General features: G+C 44.3%; 1 protein-coding gene across 2 annotated transcripts in view; it reads right to left on the bottom strand.

Annotated features, from left to right (window-relative positions):
* Positions 1-1,854: 1,854 nt before the first annotated feature.
* clcn6 (Cl-/H+ antiporter 6) overlaps positions 1,855-27,086 on the bottom strand; it is a 57,099-nt gene continuing 31,867 nt past the window's right edge. For both annotated transcript variants that reach the window (XM_086213852.1, XM_086213851.1), the window contains 9 exons: positions 26,170-26,323; positions 24,293-24,449; positions 24,031-24,137; positions 15,011-15,197; positions 14,035-14,195; positions 4,623-4,779; positions 2,972-3,079; positions 2,733-2,858; positions 1,855-2,572 (listed from right to left, as the gene is read on the bottom strand). In XM_086213852.1, the coding sequence (XP_086069978.1) occupies positions 2,492-2,572; positions 2,733-2,858; positions 2,972-3,079; positions 4,623-4,779; positions 14,035-14,195; positions 15,011-15,197; positions 24,031-24,137; positions 24,293-24,449; positions 26,170-26,323 (1,238 nt within the window). In that variant the 3' untranslated portion in view covers positions 1,855-2,491. The remainder of the gene's footprint in view (positions 2,573-2,732; positions 2,859-2,971; positions 3,080-4,622; positions 4,780-14,034; positions 14,196-15,010; positions 15,198-24,030; positions 24,138-24,292; positions 24,450-26,169; positions 26,324-27,086) is intronic.

The raw sequence follows: 27,086 nt of genomic DNA, 5'->3' as shown, positions 1-27,086 counted from the left end.
ACTGGGCAAAACCCTTCAACATTGTCTGAGGTCTATTAGAGTAGCAGGCTCTGAAGGGTTGCTGATCTTCTTTTAGTGCATATATTCCAGTTAGACAACTTTAAATAATAATTATGTTAAAACAGTCGAAATAAAGGTGCTACAGTGACAGCAATGAAACCTAAACAGTCAAAACAGATTATTCAATTTCGGTAGAAAAAAACCTTTATAAGGAATATTTCACTTTGGTGGATTTTGGTTCCCTCCCAAAAGAAAGCTGAGGTTCACAAACTTGCTCCTATCCTGGACCCCCACGTTGACTCAATAATGTCACCGTTTTGAAGGGATTTTACTCAAAAGTCTTGAAAATGATAATAGCTCCTGACACCATGAATGCTGTTGGACATTTTGGCTCACATTTTCACAAGACAGGGGATAAATCTGATCCCGTCTACTAAAAGGACATGTATTGGAGGCCGCATGAGACTAGTTCTGAGCTCTCCCCAGTTTGTAGTTCTACTTCTGTAGTTTTACACCAATTTACTTAGCCACACATGAACTGTGTCTGAGCAAACCTTGGGGCCAAGCATGAATGCAGTGTTCCGTACCTTAATCTGGTGCTCAGAGTTTGCAGTTATCAACTGAAATCATGTGGGTCCTTAACTAATGTTACACTTCCTCTGTTACATACATAGATATGTTAAAAAAGGGTGTACATTTCTGAAATTAAACTACACCATAGGCACACATAGAACAGCTCAGGCTCTGACAGATTAGTTTGGATAGTGGCTGATGAATGATTGAAATAATGTACTGAATGTCTGTGGCAGTGAAGAGGAGAATGTTAATCTCACTTTTAACGCTTGCAGCTGTAGGTGTTGTGACGCTGAGGATCTCTTACTGAGGGTAGAGAGATTAAAACACTATTTCACTACTGTTTGTCACCTTCAATCCAACATTTTCCATCTTATTTAAAAAAAAAACCTGAACTTAATCCAAATACATGCTTTATCAATTTTTAGTAATGTGATATTTCTAAACTTATAGCCAACTTCTTGAGGAAATGAATGAAGAGCAGAAATGGCAGTGGCAGGTGGCACAGAAATAGTGAGCAATTAAGGACAGAAACTAGACAAAGTAACAACAACTGCAGTGTGGTGATGCCAGAAATGGAATACATGTGCATATATTTATATGCATCATGAAACTAACTGCCAAAACTCTCTGTCTCAACTGATAAAGCCATACTTTTGACATTAAGTCCAGTGCATATCAATACATCAGCTTTCTCCGTGTGTTCAAATGTGATCACTATAAGAAGACTGGGTAGGAGGAGGCGGGCTGTTGGGAACTCACCCAATGAGAAGCTAGAACTACTATTATATTATTTTTTCAATAGCTGAACAAAACCATTGAATTATATTTTCTTTACTTTTTATTGGGCAGGAAAGACACACATTTGAGTGGCCTACCTACCCTGCCCATAGCGAGAACCGGCCCAAATGAGGTGGTGCACTTAGTCTAAAAATTCAACAGGTGCTGAGAATGCTAATATAGTCTGTACATCATGCTGAATCCAATCCCACAGCAATAGCTGTGTGTTAGCAGTTAAGAAGGCCAAAACAAAAAACACTTGCAAGTGATACTTTACCCAAAATCTTTATTTTGCCTCAATACTTAGAAATAGATGTTTTCAGCACATGAAGATATTTTTTCCCTACAGCATCAACTTTTTATGATCCTAGAATGCAGAAAGACCCAGCGACATATTGTTAGCTTGAACATAAAGGTGGCCACCAACTACTAACCACATCTTAACTAACTTAATATATATAATATATATATATATATATATATATATATATATATATATATATATATATATATATATATATATATATATATTCAATATAATTCACCTCTTCTTTATGAGCCACATACTCAATAATCCATAAATACTTGATTTGCCAAGACACCTCTTTGTGAGAACTTGAAAGGCAAAATATGCTTTGGGGTAAATTATCACTTTAATTACAGTTACAAGATGCTGTACATATTGAGCTGAAACTGAGAAACTTGATCACAAATGCTGTTATATGACACAACAGTGACGCATTTTGAGTTTGTCCGTTAATGGACCCACCAAAGAAAGTTTGTTGATGTTATAGCATTAAGCCTAAACTTTTAAGGTGACCCTACTCGCAAAAATCATTTCAAGAGGGAATCAGCAGCTTGAAAGTGAACTTTGAGGTCCAAAATATGAAAATACAAAACCTCCAGTGTAGAGTACCAGAAACGGGAAGCTAAAACAATTTTTCAACAATGAAATGTCACACTGAAGTGAAATCTGATTTAGAAAATTCTGTCAGTGGAGACTTTTCCTTTATGTAAAGGTGGTGTGTGTTTGTCTTGAATTGTTTGATGTGCCTATTTGCTATTCGGAATGGACAGAGAGGAAGGCTCAGGACCAAGACAAACTGAATTCACGTCTTAAGGACTGCAGAATTTTGGGTCAAATTGTGACATAGTGCTGTCGTAGTTTGGCCACAAGGAACTCATGGGTTAAATTATGTCTTGTGATAATTCCAACGATCTGAAAGAGATGGAAGATGATGGACAAGGGTTTGGTCAGACACTGCAGATGCTGCTGCACACAATGCTGAAACATAAAACTAAAGTATCAGTATATTTAAAAAGTCCAAATGGAGGAACCCAGAGTAAGCCGAATATTTATATTCAAGACAACTACTTACTTCACCAACAGCGTTGACCACTGGTAAATGTCGCAGACCCATGGTCCTGAACAGGTTGAAAACCTGGGAGATGCGGGTGTTAGGTGACACTGTGTAGGGACATGGGTTCATGTAGGGAGTGACATCCTGAGAACAAAGGGAACATTTCATGTTGTATCAAATAAAAAAAACATTTATTGAAATTAGTATTTCACTTTTATTAAAATTTCAGAGTAATCTTTCTGGTTGAATGATTGTACCACAATCATGCGGGGGTTAAGCAGAGCAAGGTCCAAGTCATGGATATCAGGGTATCGTGGGTAATCTTCAGTCATTTCTGCATAGGACAATCTGGGCTGAGAAGCACTCTGTGATGAAAGGAGTCAAAGGAGACAATCAACAAAAAAAAAACAAAGCTTTCCCTACAGGTAGTAATGCTGTGGCAACCACACTGAAAACTGGGGCATAAATAATTTCACTTGTACTCTAGTATCAGTGATACATGAAACATTGTTTATACTGAGGTCTGAAAAGAGACAGAAGAAAATAAAATGGCAGGGTTATATTTCTGACATTTTTTTAAAAACTTTTTTGTCTGTTTTCCTATTATAATGGTTTGATTCTACCCAAAAGCACATTGGCAGGCCATTTGATGTGTAGAATTGTTGGAATAAAGAATCTGAGTTTGATGTAGCAAGTGAAATGACACTGACCTTCATTTACATCACAGTTTACAGCAGTTACAGAGAAACACTGTGTCACATTCATGGTATTTGGCATATGGTAACTGTACTTCGTTAACATTATGGAGGTGTGATCAGGATTGGTCTATCAGTAATCATTTGAAGTTGAAGGCTCATCATTCATAGAACTGTTAAGTTACTTGTCATGATCTAACAACCCTTTGACACATCAAATATCCCTCAAATATAAATTCAAGTTGTTCACATTTCAAGTCATTCAGATAAACTGTAACTATGACTTATGGATGTAACATCGGTGTATTTATAAGATGGATGTACTTATCAGGTTTTTTTATTTGAATCAAGCAGTCCACTTAAAGTAATCCTTTGGTGCCAAAAAAGAACCATCAACAAATTATCTGACTTTTTCACCTCAACATTTACTTTGTTAACAAGCAAGCTTAAAGTATATTGTGACATAGCGGAGCACTACTTTTCTTAAACTGAGACCAAATTATGACAGAGAGCAGAGGATATCAAGTCCTCCAGAGGGGTTAAAACAAAGACATGGCATGATGTAGACATGATATTTACTGTAATAATGTTTCACATTGTAATGCCTTAGCTGTAATCTTTGGCATGTTTCTGCTGGTGCATGTTTGTTACTGCTACTGTGTATAACAAGCAGTATGTGTATGTCAGCGCAGCTTTCTGTATGAACATTGCACCCTTTAATTAACAGGACAACAAAGTGCTGTAGACTTTTAACCAGATTTTGTTGGTAAATGGTGCATTGTCTCTAGATAGAACCTGCTTGAGCAATGGCTTGACCAAACCTCTTTTTCAAATTCCCATCCCCAATACACCTGTGCACATAAGAAGACAAAGCTATGATTACTGAGTGCGCAAATTCATGGCTTAGCTGCAGAAGTTTAAATTTACTGCAATTGAGGCAAAGTCTTAGGGCTCTATCTTGTTGCCAGCATAGCCCATGTGTCTTTGCAAGCTTTAAACCAGGGTGGCTGTGTTTTTGTCACCCTGCAGCCATGCTGATTAACCAGCAAATACACCTGCACCAATCTTTGCACCCTTGAGAGTGACAATTTGAAAAGAGGTGTGGTTAAGGCAGCTGCTGAAATACTTAAATGGCTCAGTCTGCACCATTTTATAAGTTTCAATCACAAAACCAAATTTTCTGAATTTAACTTGCTACATTTGTGTCACACACCGACTGGTTCTCAGCATAGCAGACTCCTCTGACAAGCAGGTTGACCAGCTGGGAGCGCAGGATAAGGCCGTGGAAGGTGAGTGGTCTGAAACGCTCCTCCATTGTCCACTCCTCACTGGGAGATTGATCTGGGTACAGGTTGGGGTAAGGAGCATGTCTACACATGACAGAAAGGGAAAAAAAAAAAAAAAATCAACAAATTAATAAAAACAGTGTTCAATGAAGAGCACCATAACATTATGCAAGAATGGCATCTCATCTGCCAAGAGTTTCAAGGTTTAAGGGTTCAAGGTTTTTATTTGCCATTTGTGCATAAACAGACAGTCCAGGCACTAATTGACTCTCTGACTCTCGTAGTCAACAGTCTTAAGTAGAAGTAGAAAGAAAACAAACGTCAATATACAGAACAAAAAAATATAAAAATATAATATAAAAATTGTAAACACACACACACACACACACACACACACACACATATATATACACAAACACACACATTATATATATATATGTATATATATATGTATATATATATATATATATATATATATATATATATATATATGACAGAGCGAGAGAGAGGGAGAGAGATTGCAGTATTGTAATAATAAAGTTTGAATGTATCAGTCACCAGGGTATATCAATGAATGAAGGAATATGTATGTATGTATGTATGTATGAATGTATCTCATCAGGACTGTCTTTGTATTTTCTGTTTCCACATATCAAGTGGAGAGGCCTTTTTCCCTGTCTGACAACACATGTCATTTATGTTCATCAAGAAGAGATAATATCAAGTAAAGAACAAAAAATATAAAAGCCATAACACATATTCAAAGTGAGTCAGCACTGGACCATTGCAAAAGATGTAAAAATTCATCCTACTTAAAACTTTAATACACAACTTATGACACTGTGCTGAACAAAAGTTATTAAAAACTTTGTAATAACTCAAACGGTTTGGATTCTGTAAGTCCCGAAAGTTTCTGTGCCACATCGTACCTTACAATGCAAACCAATGGGGAGGCAATCCGTGGACATACACTTTGCGTCAAACTGAGGCTGCTGATGTCTAAACTATAAGTCTGACCACTTTCCTATCTGTATCACTGGTTTAGGGACAAATTTTCCTACTAAAATGTGAATTCTAATGTAAGATTTGGCCAAAATAATGGGATGTGCTGCTGTATTGCTACTCTTGCCGTTATGTTGAGTTTCACCACTGAAGTCAATAAATGAACATTCTTCTACACCACGAGTGTCGTCAGTGTGAGTGGTGTAACAAGTACACTGCAGAATGACGGAGAAAAGTCATCCACCTTTGTGCAAAGATTACATGGTTGTGTGTGCATGGCTATGAGAAGGTGTGGGGTGTCTGCTCATGAATTTGACACACAGCTTTTAAGGCAGTTCTGCTGTGGTTGTTGGGATAATGCTCTCATAATCAACTTCAAGCTAGAGCAGAAAACAGAGAGTCTACCTTCCCTTGCAGAACTCCTACTGCTTTTAAGAACAGAGGATGATGAGCAAGCTTCAAAATTCAGCTGTATGACACAGCACTTGAACAAAGCCAAGATTGCCCATTATTGTACTCAGTAATGCCTCATGTCTCATCTGCAAACTAAACATGCTGTTGCTGAATCTGAATACAAGATGTTATAGAATTAATGTGCTGATGGGATTGCTCATCTTATTAACATAAAAACATCCATCCATCCATTGTCTTCTGCTTATTGCTACATTAAGGGTCGCGGGGGGGGGGGGGGGGGACTGGAGCCTATCCCAGCGTCAAAGGGCGAGAGGTGGGGTTCACCCTGGACAGGTCACCAGTCCATCGCAGGGCCAACATACAAAGACAAACAACCATTCAATCTCACATTCATACCTATGGTCAATTTAGAGTATCAATCAGCCTAGTCCCCAATTGCATGTCTTTGGATGGTGGAAAGAAGCCGGAGTACCCGGAGAGAACCCACCCAGACACAGGGAGAACATGCAAACTCCACACAGAAAGATCCCACGGTCCTGGAACCTTCTTGCTGTGAGGCGACAGTGCTAACCACTGCACCACCGTGCAGCCTTAACATAAAAACAGAGAACCACAAACAGAAGCAAACTGACAGAAACCTAAATCTTCTGTGATAAGTGCCAACGACAAAGTGCACACTTTGAAAAAGGAAGCAGCACAACAAAATACTCCACTCATCAACACAAACAGCAAGCCATGCCCCTGGCACTGAGATCTGCTCCCATTGAGGAAAAAATCGGAGCAACATCTGATAATTCCAGTCCCAAATCAAAGAAACCTGTCTCAAAAAGAGCTCAAACCAAGCCACATTCTGTTTAACTCCTTAACCTCTTCCACTCACAGCATATTTTCAGGAAAAAATGCCTAAAAAGACATACCCATAGTAAATGTGTAATTACTACACTTTACTAATGGTTATATGCATGTTCTTGGTGTCCTTGGGCATCTAGGGACTTCAGAGAATGCGTTCCAATTGTCAGAAGTGTTGTATCTGTCATTAAGCCTGAGTAAATTGGACTAAACCAGAGGAAAAATTGTTTTTTTTACTCTCGCCAAAATATTTTATTTTTTTGACAGAGGAAAACACTATGCCAGCAATGTTTTCATGCACCCAGACACCACTGATTAGCTTCATCCACTCCTTGACCACAAATTTACCAAAGTTGATAGAATTTGGGCTAACATTGAAGCCTACATCAAGGGTTTTGTAAGGATACACCCAGGCGAGAACTCAGTTCTCAAATTGTGCCAAAGGGATTATTTTCTACCTCTGATGAAAACTGGCTCCAGATTACAATAAATTTTAATTTTAGTTGTCTACTACTAATTATTGGAGCTTTTGGCTTTTGTTCAGCGGTCTGCCTTTGTCTCTGGGGCACTGTGTGTAAAAGACGGCGAGAGCGCATAGTTTGTGCAGGTTTTACGCTCGAAGTTTTACGTAGCTGGGATTTGTAGTTCTTGGAATAGTAGGTGTCGATCAATTCAGTAGCTTCTCCCCTTTCCAAAGACAACAAACACTGCCGTAAAGAAGAAGTCTACGCGACACTATTCAACTTTGATTCTGCAGTGGTTGCAAAATTTAAATGTCCCGATTTCGTACCAAAACAGATTAAAATCACCATAAAAAGGTAACGTTTGCACTAAAACAGACACCCGACCCTGTTTTGTGAGCATTAGAGTCCAAAATTTGATCGAGAATTGAAAGTAAACATTGCCGTCAAATTTCGGTACATTTTTACAGCGCCCAATTACGTCCAGTGTTTTTCGGCTTGGCAGCAGGCCGATCGGGCTTATAAGAGTTAAGGGACTGTAGGGTAAAACTACAGTCCAAGTTAGAATTGCATGGAAAGACACAAAGTCTCTTGGATATGGGGTCACAGGTGACAACTGTACCCCAGTCTTTCTATAAGTAGCACCTTCAGAACTGACTATCCATTCACTACGTGATCTCCTTGATGTGGAAGGTGCCAAAGGCAAAGAAGTTCTGTATTTAGGATACAATGAGCTACCTATCATGTTTCTAAAAATCAACATCCTGGCTCTGGTTATCCCTCACCTTGATTCTGCAGCCCAAGAGCAGGTGCTTGTTGAGACAAAGACCCTTGACATCCTTTATACAGATTTCATCTCTGATCCAAAGCTATCCATCTTCCAGCCTCGCTCTATGGCTATTGAGCTGTTGTCAAGACTCAGCTGTGGAAACCTTGGGGGAAAGAGACCAAAGGTTGTCCCTGCACAACAGACAGTTGTTCTGGACAGCTTGGTTAACATCCCTGATGCTGACTCTGAGAATTGTGCCATCATTGAACAACCATCAGCCTCTTCCTTGCCAGGCTGTCTTATGGTTTCAGCCTGCTTAGTGAACTTGCTAAGAAAACAACCCTGCAACCTGCTCATTGTGTTGACAAATGAGACAGATCACAACATTGTGAGACCACCCAGAACGGCATTTGAAAATATTAAAGCCATAGTGTGAGTGCTGCACAAAGAGCCAACTGTAAGAGCCTTCCCTACCTCTGACACAGAGGAAAGTATCCCCTCAACTCGCACAGCTTAACTTTGATATCAAAGACTCTGTCACGGGATTGGGGGATGAGGAAGTAGACCCAGATGCAGACTAGGTGAAGGAAGGTGCACAAAAGAGGTTCATTAAAAAGATCGGCGGCTTGAGACTGGAGACTGGAGACTGAAGACTGGGCTTGAGACTGGAGACTGAAGACTGGTGGCTTGAGACTGGAGACTGAAGACTGGTGGCTTGAGACTGAAGACTGGTGGCTTGAGACTGAAGACTGACATTGACGACAACCATACAACAACGACCCAACAAGGACAAGGGGGAAACACAGAGGTTAAATACACGAGGGAAAACGAGACACAGGTGGTGCAATTAACCAGGTGAGACACATGGGGTATTCACAGGAGGGAGGTCAGGAAGACAGGACATGACTACAAAGTAAAACAGGACACACAAGACATGGATCATGACAGACTCTCCATTACCCTCAAAATGGAAAGAAAAGGTGTCTAATCGGCACACACAACCACAACCCAAAAAAAGACCCTTCATGGAAATAAGAACTAGGAGTTTGTGTGCCCAGCCCGGCGGGTTACTGGAACCCAGGGTAGGGGCCTGTTGCTGACCACCTGGCTGTCGGGCCTTAGCCCATGGGGTCCAGCCATGGCTACATGAACTCGTCCCACTGGATCCACCACCTGCAGGAGGAACCTGAAGGGTTCGGTGAAGCATGGTTTGGGCAGAAGACCAAGGCGGGGGCCTTGGCTGTCTGATCCCCATACATGGAAGATGGCTTTTGTGACATGGAACGTCACCTCTCTGGCAGGGAAGGAGCCAGAGCTGGAGGAAAGGTTGAGCATCACTGGTTAGATATAGTCAGCCTCACTTCAAGACATAGCTCCGGGTGTGGAACCCAAGTCCTTGAGAGGGGTTGGACTCTCTCCTTTGGTGAAGTTGCTCCAGGTGAGAGGTGGAGGGTCAGGGTGGGCTTTTTGATAGCCCCCAGACTCTCTGCCTGTAGGTTGGGGTTTACCCCATTGGACGAAAGGGTTGCTTCCCTGCGGATTTGGGTCAGGGAATGGGTCCTGACTATTGTCTGTGCTTGTGCGCCGAACAGCAGTTCAGAGTATCCACCCTTTTTGGAATCCGTGGGAATGGTACTGGATGGTGCCCTGAGTGGAGACGCCATTGTCCTAACGGGGGACTTCAACGGTCACGTAAGCAATGACAGCATGAACTGGAGAGGCATGATTGGGAGGAGCAGCAAACCAGACCTGAACCTGAGTGGTGTGCAGTTATTGTACTTGTGTGCATGTCGCAGTTTGTCCATAACTAACACCATGTTCAAACATAAGGATGTCCATCGGTGCAGGTGGCAGCAGGACGTCCCAATGTCGTAGGTCTATGATCGATTTTATAGTCGTATCATCTGACCTGTGGAAGAACCTGTCAGGATGATCTTCAACTCCCATCTCCTGCAGAGCTTTGACCGCATTCCGGGGGCAGTTGGGGACATTGACTCCCAATGGACCATGTTCCGCTCTCCCATCGTCGAGGCAACTGATGTGATCTGCGGCCGCAAGGCTGCTGGGGCTGGTAGCGGCTGTAATTACCGAACCCCGGTAATGGTGGACACCAGAGGTGAGTGGAGCCATCCGGCTGAAGAAGGATTCAGCCATCCGGCTGAAGAAGGATTCCTAAAGGAAGTGACTGTTCTGTGGGTCTCCAGAGGCAGCCGACCGGTATGGCAGGCCAAGTGGGGTGCAGCCATGGCAGTCGCCAAGGCAAAAACTCTGGCATGGGAGGAATTTGGTGAGGCCATGGAGAATGACTATTGGTCAGCTACGAAAAGGTTCTGGCAAACCATCCGTTGCCTCGGGGGGAAGGCAGCAACTTGCCCACGATGTTTACAGTGGGGACGGGAGGCTCCTGACATCAACTGGGGAGATAATGGGATGGTGGAAGGAATACTTTGAGGAACTCCTTAATTCCACCAACATGTATTGCATGGAGGACACAGAGTTGGGGAAGTACTTGGGGGGGCGGGGGATCGTCCAATCTCCAGGGCAGAAGTCGCTGAGGCAGTGAAACAACTCTGTGGTGGCAGAGCTCCAGGGGTGGATGAGATCTGTCCTGGGTATCTCAAGGCTCTGAATGTTGTAGGGCTGTCTTGGTTGACACGTCTCTGCCACATTGTGTGGACATTGGGGGCGATGCCTTTGGAGTGGCAGACCAGGGTGGTGGTCCCCATCTTTAAGAAAGGGGAACAGAGAGTGTGTTCCAACTATCAGGGGATCACACTCCTCAGCCTCCCTGGAAAGGTCCAGGTTACTGGAGAGGAGGGTCAGGGCAATAGTTGAACTTCCCTTCGTGTTTGCTGGCAGTAAGTCAAACTTGTTCTGAGTGAGGTTGGGCTCTGCTAAGGCTACCCTTTGTCACTGGTTCTGTTCATAATTTTTATGGACAGAATTTCTAAGCGCAGCCAGGTGGTGGAGGGGTTCAAGTTTGGTGGCGGGAGGGTGTCGTCTCTGCTGTTTGCGAATGATGTAGTCCTCTTAGCGCCATCAGGCAACGACCTCCAGCTCTTGCTGGGGCAGTTTGCAGCCTAATGTGAAGCAGCAGGGATGAGAATCAGCACCTCCAAAGTCTGAGGCCATGGTCCTCAGCCGGAGAAGGGTGGCCTGCCCACTCCGGGGGGCGGAGGTCCTGCATCAGGTGGAGTTTAAGTATCTCGGAATCTTGTTCACAAGTGAGGGTAGGGTGGAGCGGGAGATTGACAGGCAGATTAGAGGGGCATCCACAGTGATGCGGGTGCTACACCAGTCCGTTGTGGTAAAGAGGGAGCTTAGCCAAAAGGCGAGGCATTCGATTTACCGGTCAATCTATGTTCCTCACCTATCGTCATGAGCTTTAGGTAATGACCAAAAGAACCAGATTGCAAAGCAGCCGAAATTATTTTCCTCCACAGGGTGACTGGGATGTCACTTAGAGATAGGGTAAGTAGCTCGGCCATTTGTGAGGGACTCATAGTAGAGCTGTTGCTCCTCCATGTTGAGAAGAGTCAGTTGAGGTGGTTCAAGCACCTGGTGAAGATGCCTCCTGGATGCCTCCCTCGGGAGCTTTTCCAGGCATGTCCGACCGGGAGGAGGCCTTGGGGTCTGACCCAGGACACGCTAGAGCGAGTATATCTCTCGGCTGGCCTGGGAATGCCTTGGGATTCCCCTGGAAGACCTGGTGGAAGAGGATGGGGAGAGGACAGTCTGGACTTCCTTGCTGAGGCTGCTGCCCCCGCGATCTGGAGCAACCGGATAAGCAGAGGACGAGGAAAACCACAACTAAAGAGAGACTTTCAGCCAAGGGTGGACACCGCAATACCAGGAAGCCTTTTACCTATTAATCCAGAAATTAACCTCAGCTCCAGTGTTGGGTTTGCAGAACCCCAGCTTCACTGCATATATACTTGGCCCTCAAATGGACAGTCAGAAACAAATTCTCAGGCTACTTAGACCATGGTCTTTGTGTTGGTGACTGAGAGGACCCACTGACTTAGATTATAGCATCTGAGTGAGTTACAGATGGTTTTCTGCCTTGTCCACATATTCCTTTCAACACTAATATAAAGCAGGCAAGCAAAACTAAGTAGATGTACTACCTTGATGATCTTGTGGTGCACCTGAAGATGGTCCCATTTCACAAAAGGATGATGGGAGAATTCATACTCCACCACCTCAGTGATGCTAAACCCTCACATACTATTTCTTGAGATCTAGTTTAGGACATCTGTGACAGGCACACCTCACCTTTCAGTCTCAGGGAAGAACTGCCTGAACTCCCCTAACTGCTGTGTGAACTCAATCGGTATTGGTCATTATGGGTTTCAAGAGAGACGTCACAGTGACCAAGGCCCAGACTTGGAGGTAGGTGTGTCCTACCTACTACCATCTCAGAGGAAACCCAGTTAAGCGATTCAACTAAACACTTGGAACAGTGAGCCAACATGAGATACAGCAGGGGAAGAACTTCATCAAGGTTCTTGTCCATTCTTATGACTGCACAAAACATGAGGTGACAGGGATCTCTCCATATGAGCTAATGTTTGGGAGACAGCCAAGGCTTTCAATCCATCTTCCTTCAGGGTCACCCATCAATACCCATAAGTAGTCTTACTCCCAGTACATCAGTTAATTAAAATGTCACTTGCAAGACAGCTAAGCAATGGCATCCTCTTAATGCACAGAAGAATGCTGAACATAACAAGATCAGGTTTGACAAAAGAGTCACTGCCTCATCCTTGGAGTTGGGGACAGGGATACTCTCACACTGTACTTGTCTGTAATGTCAAGCTGCACAGGAAGCACAAGCTAGCAAACAAGTGGGAGGATGATGTAAATATTGTCCTAAAGCAAGTTGGGGACATACCTGTGTACACTGTCAAACCAGAGGGCAAGGATGGACCTGTGTGCACCTTATATCATTATTTGCTTCTTCCTTGTGGCTTTTTGCCCTCAACTGTGTCGGACAAGCCTATAAAACAGCCTTCAGTCCAGAGGCCGAGAATGAGATAGTGCCCACACTTTTGAGTGTAAGAAGGAGGAGAGTTTTGACTCATAATAAGTACCTGGATATCTGCCCCTCCTCCTACTCAAAAGTCTTATGTGTTCATCACAGTCAAGAGAGTCAGAAGTCAAGAAACCCTCCTTGTGTGTTCAGATAATCAATTGCACCATATGTGTTATCTATTCCTGTCGTTCCTGCTCCTCTAGCAGTTGATATCCTTACAAAGGACAAAAAAAGAGAGTTGGCTTTAAAGAACTTATCCCTCTTTATCTCTGCCCCTCTCTTTCCTTCTGTATATCTGTCTTTCTTCATTATCTGTGTTTATCTGCTCAACGTCCCTAACTGTAAAAAGTAAGTTTTACATCGCCACTGTTGCAGGATGTGCTTGCTTGTGGAGAATTATTGGGTGTAAATTCATTGCAGGAGTATGATGCAAAACCTGCTCTGCTTGAAAAGAGCCATGAGATAACTTTTGTTGTGATTTGGTGCAACACAAATAAAACCGACTTTACTTGACATTCAAGATTTAGCAACTTCTGTTGTTAGCAAGTTTATGATGTAATGTAAATTTCTGATAATGTACATTACTATAGTGGTCATCTTTTTTGTGTTTCTTAAATTTCATATTGGAATCTAGATCATGCAGAGATGTTTAAATTCCGAATCAACTTTCATCACTGTCCATTCACATACACACATATTACATTTATATCAAAAAACTATAAATACACATATACACACACACACACACACACACACACACATATATATATATACACATGCAGATACTTGTATCTGTATGTCTGTCCCACCTCCTCTCTAACATCTGTTGCAGCAGGTCCTCTCCTTCCTCAGCAGGCTCCACAATGGCATTTTGCTCGTCACAAACATTCCTCAGCTCACTGGATGGGTAAGATCTCATGGACTGGCAGCGCCGTCGCTGCTCACCCGCACGGGACACAACACTAGATTTCTAAATGGCACAGTTCAGGGTAGGTTTGATCCGTCAGGTAATATAAATCAGCACTTTAAAGAGACACTTTATCTTATAGACCAAGTATCAAGACAAGGGAAAGAAAAAGTAAGATAACATGTAACTGTATTACCAATAGAGTGACACAGCAAATGATGATAGATAAAAACCTCTAAAAAGCAGCATAAACATTTAATAGTGAACAAAAATAAAAATTACCAAGTGTCATTGTAATGAGCTAGTTGATGTTATTCACTTAACCTGTAAGTGATCCTAATGATATGGATGAACAGTGAAGATGCATGTCCTTCATGCACACTTTAAAAACATACAGTCCAGGTTTCTGTCTGCTGATGGGAATCATATTGAGATAGCAGGAAAGTGTACATGTTAATTGCTGCATTACAAACCTCCACATGTTGGGCAGATTAAAGCATGAGAAGCAGAGCAGGTGTGCGTGAGTCAGTCAGTTTCCATCTTAAAATGGTAACTGGAAGGATTTGGTACACATATTAATATCTTTATATACTGACATTCATTTATGGCATATGGAAACTTCTTTGATTGGAAATACCCCGCTTTACTAAAAGAAATCTTATGACTTAAGTCTTCCTTAACTTGGACCCTATTTTCCCAACCCTTTTGGTCTAGAAGGGTGATGAAAATAATTGCTCTTGCACAGTACAAGAGCGAAGCTGCTTGCAGTCTCAAAGCACACTAAAATGTAATCCCTTGCAACTAGCTACCATGAAATCATACCTAGAATGTCATGTGCTCTTGTAAAAAAGGTAAAATGTACTTAGCACAGGGTGTACCTTGAAGTGGATGTTGTTGCTAACCAGGATATTGCCCTTCATGAAGTCACGTTCATTCTGCCGGTTTTCTGTGACCACAGGGAAGGCATGGTAAACGGTGGTGCGGAGGATGCTGACGAGAGACTGGACTCGAGTGTGCGGGTATACATATGTCAGGTTGGGCTCCATGATGTCGCTGGCTGTAAGCCTTGGATAAAAGAGGTAAAAGATACACAGACAAAGTGAACCCACTGAATGAATACTGATTTAACCCATATGATCTTTGAGGCAACTTTGGGATTGTTTTGGAATTGAATGGTAAATGGACTCAATTTTATATAGCGTGTTTCTACCTTAGCGGCATTCAAAGAGCTTTTACAGTGTCATCTCACTCACACACACACTCACACACTGATGGTGGAGACTACCATGCAAGGCGCCAACCTACTCATCAGGAGCAATTATGGATTCAGTATCTTGCTCAAGAACACTTCGACATGGTCACCGGGGTCGAGGATCGAACCAGCGACCCTTTGGTTGCTAAACGGCCACTCTACCCCTGGGCCATGCCGCCCATAAATGAAGTGAGCATTTTAGCTTTTATCTGATTTCAAATTTACAGAAACAGCATTATCCTAAGAGTTGAAATATCTCACCACTTGAGCTTCTGGTAAGTTGAAACACTTGAGCCTTTGGTGCCTTGCCAAACTCATTGCGTAAACAGTTGTAAAAGTTCAATCTACAACTGCTATACTTCAAAAGAACACTGACAGATCATCTGCGATGATGAAACTTTGTAAATAAACCTGAATTTATTTGACTTGATCATGGCAAACCCAAATGGTCAAATAACATCACACGACAAACACATTTTGTAATGTAGCATGCAGTGTGCTAATTGTCACTCCACAAATATGTTAGGAAGTTTCTTTAATATGGTAGTGCATCCTTCCACCCTAACTGCCGTGGGATAAGTTTGCGCCAGTGTATGATGCCTGCTGTCTGTTGCTGTCGGTTCACATTGTGTTGTTTCTGTTATGTGTGATAAGAAATGCTGACCCTTTACCAGTTTATGATCGCTACGCACCACTGAATACGTGACTTGCTAAGTAAAATAAATGTTGAAGTAAAACCTTTAGCAGACAGAGAACCTATTTTCTTCCCCTGTTACAGCTTTATTGCAGGATGACGATGTACTGGGAGACGTGCTGGTTATACAGTATGTCACGATATCAAAATTATGACTTTTATATGATACCTGCCGAAAATATCTCAATAATGATACTGAAACAATAAGTTAAAATCCCAAACACGAGACTCTTCCACATGGGTAGTTGGGTACATAAGTTCTATTTCATCCCTGCTGACTGCCAGAGCGCGGTGCTTAAAGCAATTAATGTTCCCTTCGCGCATGCGCAATCCAAGTATGAATACCAACAACGTCACCTGTGACCCCCGGATGACCCGGAAGAGGCAATATCTTCCAGTGTCATCAGGGGTTCTGTTCCTTTTTTCTTCTCGTGTGCAGTCCGTATGCATCCGGTAGCATCGGCTAACTGCTCTTCTAAACTTATAAGACCCTGGGTCTACATTTCTCCTCGGTACTGTTGCTGGACGCCCTGTGACTGGTCGGAGCAGTGAAGCTCACCTTCCAAGGGCTGCAACGGCTATTTGTCTTCGGTTTGTTTTCCAGCATCTCTCGGTAAACTACTGCCCTGCTTACTTTGTGTCAACAGTTGTCAGTGTAGGCAGCGTCCGCGCTCCCTCCCCCTGATGGCTGTTAATTTTGTTTAGCTCTGATTAGCTTGCTGGTTTTAGCGATGGCGTTCGCTAAGTTTTTTTGTTACTTACGGCTGTGTAAGTTGCGGTCACTGGCGGTGAAGGTAGCGTTGTGCTCCCCGCTCCCGGTATTGCGGTGGCTAGTTTGGTTAAAGTTGCTTGATTTCTCATTAAGAAAAGAGGAGAACAATTCCTGCCGGAGCGTTCGTGGCGGTTGTTCTTTGTTAAGTTCTCTGATTTGTTCGGAACCTCTGCTGGTGAAGGCAACATTTGCGCCCCCTCTCCCAGCTGATGGTGCCTTCCTGCTGTCGTGGTTGTACTCACATTTGGCTGACAGGAGTCTTATTCGCCCCCATGTACGCCAAATACAGTCCGTCACGGGCCGACCTGAGTGTTGTCGGCGCTAACCTTCTGCTGAGCACTCCGACCTCTCCTGATACTGAGGAGGCGGCGCTGTGCCCCCTTCCCTCAGTTTAAGTGTTTTATTGTGGAATATCATTTGCCACTATGGATGGTAGTCATTGCTGTGTTGGCTGTGGGGCTCGTCTGCAGGCTAGTGATGGCCATAACCTCTGCCCAATGTGTCTTGGTCAGGATCATCTGATTGAGGCGATGTCGGACAGTAAATGCATGAATTGCAGCTACATGCCACATGCACTGAGGGCTGATAGATTGGCCCAGGTGGTAGGTGGGCCCTCAAGTCCGCAACCTCCGGCTCGCACCACGCGTTCAAAACGCAGAGCTGAGCCTGCTGCTGCTGCACCCTCCAGGAAGAGGGCGAAATCAGGATGTAGGCTTTCTTTGGAGGTAAGCCGTCTGCGGAGTTGGCTGAGATGAGGTCCCTTCTACAAGCTGGTCGCTCTGACGCCCCTCTGGAGGCCCCAGGGGAATCCACCAATGCCTCTGTTGGATCCAGAAGATGACGTTATCTCTCTGGCAGTGTCAACCTCCCACTACCAGGAAGAAGATGGAGACATGGCCTCTCAAGCCTCTGACCCTGGCTCCTTGTCCTTGGCTCAGAGCTCTTTGAGTGAGGCAAGTGATAGCTCCATGCAGGCCATCCTGTGTGGGGCCTTGGAGCGCCTGCGGCTGGACATACCACAGCAGGCTGAAGCGGCGTCTGAGAGCGTCTTCTTCAGGCGCAGGTGGGCCCCCACTGCTTTTGCTGTTCCCCCCTCACAGGAATATCTGTGGGAGTTACACGCTTGTTGGAGGGATACTGGGGCTTGTTCACGTCTTTCAGCTGACGGTCGAGCCCTGGCAGCCATGCATGGTGCTGCAGGAGTTGGCTAGCTCAACAGCAGGCATGCGGTCCAGGCCATCGCATCCCTCATTGTGTCTCCCTACGAGGCCCTGCGAGTGGCTGTCAGGTGCCCTCGACCTCAAAGTAGGATCACAGACGACCTTCTCACAAGGGCTTACAACGCTGGAGCATGTGCTGGCCTCATTGGCAACTCCTCCTCCAAACATAAGGTGGGCCACCTTATGTTTGCGCTCTCCACTTCCCTGCAGGAAGGGGGGGCTAAGACCTCCATCATCAGCTTCAGCTATGCGTCTCTGCAGGCTTTCGCTCTCATGTCCAAGAAACTCAGGCGGATGATGTCCTTCATGGTCCAGACTCACCACCAAGTATGGCTTGCACAGTCCCCCCCTGACGGAGGCGTGTAGGAGGACCCTCTGCAGCGTTCCTGTGGAGCCAGGGGAAATATTCGGCTCTGCCGCACTGGAACAAGCTGTTCGAACCCGGGAGACCAGTCGGAGGTTTTCTGGTCTCAGTAGGAGCATGCCCCCCCCCCCCCCCGGCAGGTCTGGGGCCCCCTTGGCTGCCATGCGGGCCCGTCCATCAGCGCAGTCTCGAGCTACTGGCGGTTATGGTCCTCAGCATTCCGTGCAGAGGCAGACGAGGGATTTTCGGGGTGCTGCTCACGTGCCCACCCGGCCATTTCGGGACCCAGACCCTCGAGCTCTGGACCCTAACCACCACCGAACCCCAAACCCTGCCCGCTGCGCCTCCAGGGCCCCTCGAGGTCAGGGGGCTAGAGACTGAGGCTCCGGGGCCGGCCATCGGATACTTCTCCCACCAGCAGCTCAATCACTGGGCTACTCATACTTTGGACCCTTGGGTGCTTTCCACCTTGTCCCAGGGGTACAGGCTTCAGTTCCAATGCTGACCTCCATCTCCAGCCAGGTCAAAATGACCATCATCAGGGACTTGGCAAAAGCCTCAGCACTAGACTAGGAGTTAGCCACACTCCTGGTCAGGGGTGCGATTGAGCCCATGGACCCTCCGTTGCACCAGCGGTTTTTATTCAAGGTACCTCCTCGTCACAAAGAAGACCGGTGGATTTTGCCCCATTTTAGACCTGCGGGGACTCAACCACTATATGAAGGTCTTACCATTTCACATGGTAACCACAATGGAGGTCCTGCAAACCGTTGCCCATGGGGAATGGATAAAATCCATAGACCTGAAGGACGCCTACTTCCATGTCCCCATCGCACATCACCACAGGCGGTTTCTGCGCTTTGGCTACCGAGGTTGCCACTGGCAGATCAGGGTGCTTCCATTCTGGCGCTGCCTCTTGCTGAGCGTGTTCACCAGGTGTGTTGCTGCAGCCCTCGTGCCTTTGCAGGCTCAGGGCATGAAAATATTGCCATACCTGGACGACTGGCTGATTTGTGCGCCATCTCGTGCTCAGGTGGCCCAGGACACAGCACACCTGCTCTCTCATGTCGCCCCGTTGGGTCTCAAGGTAAACATAGAGCCCTCTCAGACCATAACCTTCATTGATGTGGCACTGGACACAAGACCTATGAGGGCCTGCCCCTCCCCTCATTGTGTGGACGATATCCTACAGCTTCTCACCCTCTTCCGCAGGGGCAGGTTACTGCACTTCATCACTTTTTTATGTCTCTTTGGAAAGCTCACGTCAGTCTCGGCTGTCGTTCCCTTGGGCTTGCTGTCGCTGCGCCCTTTGCAGAGGTGGCTGAACAGCTTCCACCTCGATGCCAAGCGGCACAGACACCTGCAGCTCAGGGTGTCACAGCACTGTCTTCTCTCCCTGGCTCAGTGGCGGGACGGGGCTTATCTGTCCATCCCTATGGGCTCCATCCCGTCCCGAAGAGAGGTTGTCACCACGGATGCCTGCCCCATGGGTTGGGGTGCAGTGTGGCAGAGCAGGACAGCGCAGGGAAGGTGGGCTGTGCGAGACCGCCCAGAACAAATCAACGTGCTGGAGCTGCGAGCAGTGCATTTGGGCCTCAGGCACTTCCTACCACACTTAAGAGGGAAGCATGTACTTGTGCGGTGAGATAACACCTCGGCCTTCTTCCATATCAACCATCAGGGAGGCACCAAGTCTGCACGACTGCTGCAGGTGTCCCAGGGCCTCCTGACATGGGCGGCCCACCGTCTGAACAGCCTGGGGGCAATGTATGTTCCAGGGGAGCAGAACCAGCTGGCAGACCTCCTCTCCCGCCAGAAACCACCACCGGGGGAGTGGCGTCTCCACCCAGAGGTGGTGCACACAATCTGGGACCTCTTTGGCAGGGCAGGAATCTATCTTTTTGTCTCGGGGGACTCTACCCACTTTCCCCTCTGGTTCTCTCTCACAGATTCGACCAGCCCTCTGGGTCTGGATGCGCTGGCGCACCCTTGGCCAGAGGGTCTGCTGTATGCTTTTCCACCACTCCCTCTGATTCGGTCAGTACTCCACAGGGAGCTTCAGGAGGGTCACAGGATACTGCTGGTGGCCCCCTTCTGGCCAGCACGGATGTGGTTTCCTCTGCTCCACAAGCTCTGTTGCGGCATGCCATGGCCCCTCCCGGTCAGGAAAGACCTTCTATCTCAACTGGAAGGGCAAATCTGGCATCCCAATCCTCAACGCCTGCAGCTGTGGGTCTGGCCGCTGGAGGGCCCGAGCCACTGCTAGGTGGGTGTACTGATCATGTCAGGCAGACTATCCTGAATGCCAGAGCACCATCCACCCGGTTGCAGTATGGAAACAGGTGGAAGCTGTTCTCTGCGTTGTGTGCAAGCCGCAGTGAGGATCCAGTGCATTGCTCTGTGCAAATTATCTTCGAGTTTCTACAGTCCCTCTTGGAGGGGGGTCGCTCTGCCTCCACATTAAAGGTATATGTGGTGGCAATATCCTGTCGACACAGCAGCAGGGGACCTGCCTGTTGTTCTAGATGCCTTGTGCCAACCCCCCTTTGAACCCTTAGAGCGGGTAGGGCGCAAGTGGCTGTCATATAAGACTGCTTTTCTGCTGGCAGTTGTCTCGGCAAAGCGTGTTAGTGAGCTACACGCACTGTCAGTTAGTCCCTTGTGCCTGAGATGGAATTCGGATGGCTAAAGGGTCACATTGTGGCCAATTGTGGCTTTTCTTCCAAAGGTGCTGTCCGGCCCACAGCTCAACCTTCCTGTGAGACTCTCACGGTTTGACCCTCCGCCAGGGGGAGGGGGGGGGACAGGCTGGAATTATTGTTGCCCATGTGGGCCCTATCGCCATATGTTGCAGCTACTGCAAGCATCCGGCGCTTAGACCAGTTCTTTGTGTGTGACGGCGTCCCTATCATTGGTTACGCTCTCTCAAAGCACCGGCTCTCCCACTGGATAGTGGATGTCATACGACACGCGTATGAGGCGAATGACCACCCCCTGCCAACTGATGTGAGGTGCCATTCCACAAGGAGTGTTTCAACCTCATGGGCTGCCCTGAGAGGAGTGCCCCTGGAGGCTATTTGCGCTGCCGCTTCATGGGCATCGCCTACCACCTTTACCAGGTTCTACAGGGTAAATGTGGCCACTCCCCATTCCCTGAGTACGATTCTCCTGCCGGAGTCCTCCGAGTCAACCTGATGACGTGTGTACTGGGGATTCTCCCTCTGGCGGTCAGCAGAGATGAAATAGAACGAGAGTTACGAATGTAACTGCGGTTCTATGAATCCCGAATGATTGCCAGAGTGTTCTGTCGATCAGAATCCTCGCATTGTCGCAAAAAGGCTCTGTAGGAACGGAACCCCTGATGACACCAGAAGATATTGCCTCTTCCCGGTCATCCGTCACAGGTGACGTTGTTGGTATTCATACTTGGATTGCGCATGCGTGAAGGGGCTTTCAGCACCGCCCTCTGGCGGTCATTCGGCATTCATAGAACCGCAGTTACAGTGCCGTGAAAAAGTATTTGCCCCCTTCCTGATTTCTGTTTTTTGCATATTTATCACTCCCAAAGGCTTGTTTAATGTGTGCTATGGGCTTACTGACACTGACATTTTTATTTGTTTTTAAACTGCGGGGGAGTAAGGGTTGCATTGCTAGGGGTCAAATGTCTGAAGGGGTAGGGGAGTGTAAATGGTTTGGAAACCACTGCCTTAGAATGCACAATGGTGGGAGATATGGGCCAAAATTTGTTTTTCATGATTGTAGCATCAACAACAGGTTGAAATGTACAGCTTTTTGTTTCCACCACTGATAGCCTATTCTACAATCTTATTGAGAGTTTCACCACCTGAGAGTTAATTTTTTATTTTAACACACTGTGTATGGGAGGTTAATTAATGTACCCAATTTGGTATTGATAAGACTTTTTATTGAGCAAAGATTTATTTCTGGATATGGCACCACCTACTCACAAAATGTTTTAAATTGTGATTAAGGTTCAATGGGGCATGGGGAAGTCAGAGTTGGTGATAATAGGTCTTACTTACTCAATTACAGTACTGCATAGTTGTAAATTAAAAATTATAGCATGCAACATTGTGTGTCAGTCTGTCAGTAAGCAAAATTCTATAAGAAATTTGTATCGTATTTCTAATAAAGTCCCCTAAGGGTTTCCACAGATTAGAATAGCTTTCCCAGTACAGTCATGGGACTGACATTGCTTCACATACTTTTTCGGTCCCAGCTTCTTTGGGCTTGGGCCCGTAACTAACATCAACTGGATTTTGGAAATGCGAGAAGTGAAGCATTTGTGTACATACTCATTTCTATCTGTACTTTACTCTGTATGTTGCACTTTCAGTCTGGTGTATATACAATAAATCACTGAAAACACTCCTTGTTTTCAGTGGCAGAGCTGCTTTGGACTTATATATGAACCATACCACTACAAGAAGATGGCTGAACGACTTTGAGGTGAGCTTTTGGCTGCCCTTCCAATCAGAAGATAGAAACTGTGATGGCTCTATCCTATTCTTCCACTGGCAGAACAAAACAATAATATAAAAAAATTATATAATAATAAAAATATTTTCATTCCTTTCATTTGGGTGGTCTGGGCACACCCCTACCCTTTGCTAGAACCGGGCCAGATTCGTCAGAGACCTGGTACAGTAAAACATCCTGAACAATATTGAATAATATACATTTATATGATTAATATTGGCTCAATAATAACCAAATGGTGATGGAGCCCATTTCAGACAGAAAATATAGTCGTCCTACTGCCCATCTCTACTGCCTTAGTTCAATGATCATGGGGATTTAGAGGTATTCCAGACAGAATGTCTGTTGCCTCTCAATTAATGACATATAAATAACCATAGCAATTTTTTAGAATTTTTTTTTGCTTCTATTCCCAGAACAGTACAAAAGCAACTCATCAAACAGCTTTCATCAGTATCTCTAATGAACTACTGCTCACTGCTGTTTTTTGGGCTTGTGCAATTTTGATTTTTATTAGATTTAAGCTCCACATTGGATAACATGACCAAGGCATCCTTTTAAACCACTGAGAAAATTATGTTGAAATTAAAGACACTCCCTCCAGCCTGAGGGACATGTTGTGTGTCATGTAGTGCATACATCAGATTTAGTGCATCCCAGGGATTAATTCTTGGCCCATTATGATTTTCAATATGTCCCGCAGGACAGACAATCCATCACCACAATTTTAATTTCCAGTTTTATGCAGATGATGTGCATTTTTATGTCACACTTGCAGGTAGCAACACAAAGGAGATTTTGCATGCCTTGGCCTACCTCTCTGACATCAAATGCTGGATGTCCAAGGAATTCCTCCACATAATGAAACTAAGTCTGAGGTCCCCCAAGCTACCAGCAATTTTAAAAGCACATAATGGAGGAAGCTGGAGTACCCAGAGAGAACCCACACAGGCACAGGGAGAACATGCAAACACCACATAGAAAGACTCTGAGCTCAAGCCGGGGCTCGAACAGCGCTAACCACTGCACCATCATGCTGCCCAGCTATTCAAATTCATTTAATTTTATTGTTATAAAGTAGTGGCCCAATTCTTACTTGTCCATCTCAACCTCAGTCTCCCACTCCAGCAGGGGTACTCCTCTGAGCTGGATGTGGATGTCATAAATGCCCTTGTTGAACAAATCTCCTGTCCACTTTGCAACCTGATAACACAAAAGCATTTAGAACATTACCCAATAAATATTTCTGTATGTTTCTCAGGAAAGACTTATGGTTTCTTATAGGGGGTTTGAATCATCGTAACGTTAGCAATCACAGTATTTAATAATGCTAAAAATATACAAACATGGCCATGTACCATCAGGGTTATCATGATAGGGAGTCCATATGTGATTTCATTTGTGGATTCAATGAGGATGACAGTCAGACTGATGGTCATCCTCACCACACCGCCAAGGAATGCAGCAGCTCCAATAAGAGCAAAGGTTCCTGAGTAGATGTCCATTCCCAGTTTCCTGACAAAGGACAGATACACATCATAAACCAGTATCACCCAAGGAATTGCTGAGTGAAAGTATAAGGAGAAACAGGGAGAAAGGGCAGTGTTCACCACATAGTTGCTGACTCTGGTACTGAATGGGTAAGGAACAATGGCTACATCAACTTTTTTTTTTTTTTTTTTTTTTTTTACCAGAGATAAGAAAAAATCCTAATCTAAAAGAGAACATTTAGCTCTTCATTGAGGCCACACTGGTGATAATGTACTTTCATTTTTGTATCCACAAAGATATACATTTCAAAAACAATAGAGCTAGATTGCACCCTGATTTCAATTCACTTTCACAATATACTGGAAGTGTGAGCCAAAAATTGTGTCACTATGTACTGGAAGATTTTTTGCTAAAGGGGAATTTTGATCCTGTCTCCTGATAGTTCTTTTGTGTTCTGAAATCTGAATTTTCAATTAATTTGTTTAGACTTTCCCACGTATTTCAAAACAGATTAACATTTCACCAAATAAACCAACCTACTCGTGACACCGGTAATGCATCCATTTAGATTAAATGTCTGTCCTGGATGTAAATGTAGGAACTCTTTTGTGTGGATTGTGTTGATACAATCAGCACAAGTAAAGAATTCATGTTGAGATGGACTTAAGGACAGCTTTTTAAATCTTGGGGGACTAGAATCTCTTTAAAAAATGTTTCCTGGAAAAAATATAATATAAAATCATACAAGGCTGCAATCTAAATCATCAGTTACAAGTTAAAAAGCATATAACACTACAAAGTAGATGAAAATAGAGGAAATTCAACTGTTGCAGAAAGGGATTAATTATACTATCACAAAGTGGACTCAGTGAAGTGCTAGACGTGAGGTTTGTTTGTGCTTAATTTTGATAAAAATGTGTTTCAAATGGTATTGGAACTGATTTGTGTCTGGTCTTTTGGCAGGATTGATGTACTTTTGTTTAACCATAAGATGGTGCCACAATACATGAAACAAATACAGGTGGCAACACAAGGTTATAAATATAATAACTTGATTATGAATGAAATCAGCCTGACCAATATCAGATCTTTGGGACTGATGTTACAAGTTTTGAGGCATTGTAATATTTTTTAGAGCCAAGCTACATTCAACATATCACAATGTTGTTTTAGTTTAATGAGTTTACGTTTTTGTTTTTTTATTTCAACACTTAAAACATGGCTAAAATCCAAACAAGCTTGTAATCACTAATTTAAACTTGTTTGGACTTGACCACTCTCCAGCATGGGGCCCTTGATGTATATTCTGAATGTCTTGTTATGTATCATAATGCACATAATTTTGTTAGTAGTTTGTTGGTGTTGCTGCCGGGAAAAATGTATTGACTTTTTTATTTTTGTGTCGCATTTGTAGTACTGCTGCTTAGGGACTGCAGAAACAAGTTAACAATGTAGCTAAGTCTGATCTCATGAATTATGATCTGCATGGTCCCTGACATATTAAATAAAAATCTATTGTTATGCATATAGGAATTCTGATCATAAACTACATGTATTGATCTGAAAAGTTGTATACCTTTACACATCAGACAATGTAGATATATCTGTGAATGGCCAAAACTGTATGACTGACTATTGTATGAAAAATAATGACTCAGTGCCAATCAGTATTTGAAGATTCTGATGACCAAGTTTTAGTTGTGTAACTATGGAATGTCACAGATTTTTTTTTTTTTTTTTTTACATTTTTAGGATGTTAGCAACCAAACGTCCAAAAGCTGCGCCACAGAGCAGTGAGGGGACGAAGAGACCACTGGGTACTGACACACCATAGGTCCAACAGGCCAAAAGGAAGTATAACAGGAAGAACACTGTCAAAGTCACAGGGCTGAAGGTACCTGGGGGGAAAGACAGGAAACAAGTAGCTTTAATATAAACCATCAGAATATAATCAAATAAAGATGACAGTAATGATGCTCTGTTAACTCTGTGTAAGTGAATGGATATATATATTATATATATTGATATGTATACCAATTACCTCATTATGTGTAAAAAGATTTTAAATATGGCAAAACACCTACCTTCATATAGTGTGAAACGGGTTTAAAGTTTATTATAATATCAGTTTCTCATTCATGATCACCATGAAATTCTTATTTTTTTGTAATCCTTTGATTGATTTCAATTTATAACCGTGTTGTTACTGTTCTGTTTTTATGTCTGTGAAGGACTTATAAACTTCCATCCATCCATTTTCTTCTGCTTATCCTGTTAAGGTTCACAGGGGGGCTGGAGCCTATCCCAGCGGCTTTCGGGCGAGAGGCGGGGTTCACCCTGGACGGTTCGCCAGGACCAAAATTTATAGACAGACAGACATTCATACTCACAGCCATGCCTGCGGTCAATTTAAAGTATTCAGTTAGCCTAGTCCCCATTTGCATGTCTTTGGACTGTGAGAGGAAGACGGAGTACCTGGAGAGATTCCATGCAGGCACAGGGAGAACATCCAAACTCCACACAGAAAGATCCCGTGCCCGAGCCAGGACTCAAACCCGGAACCTTCTTGCTGTGAGGCGACAGTCCTAACCACTGCACCACTGCCACTAGATCTGTAAACTTGATTTTGAAAATGTTTTACAAAAAATGTTATGTTCTTAT

This window comes from Aulostomus chinensis, chromosome 9 (genome assembly GCF_037954235.1).
Source record: "Aulostomus chinensis isolate RoL2024-O1b breed Wild chromosome 9, RoL_Achi_v1.0, whole genome shotgun sequence".
Classification (NCBI taxonomy): Eukaryota; Metazoa; Chordata; class Actinopteri; order Syngnathiformes; family Aulostomidae; genus Aulostomus; species Aulostomus chinensis.
Note: the sequence above shows the minus strand (reverse complement) of the source record. Positions and strands in the feature narration are given on the sequence as shown.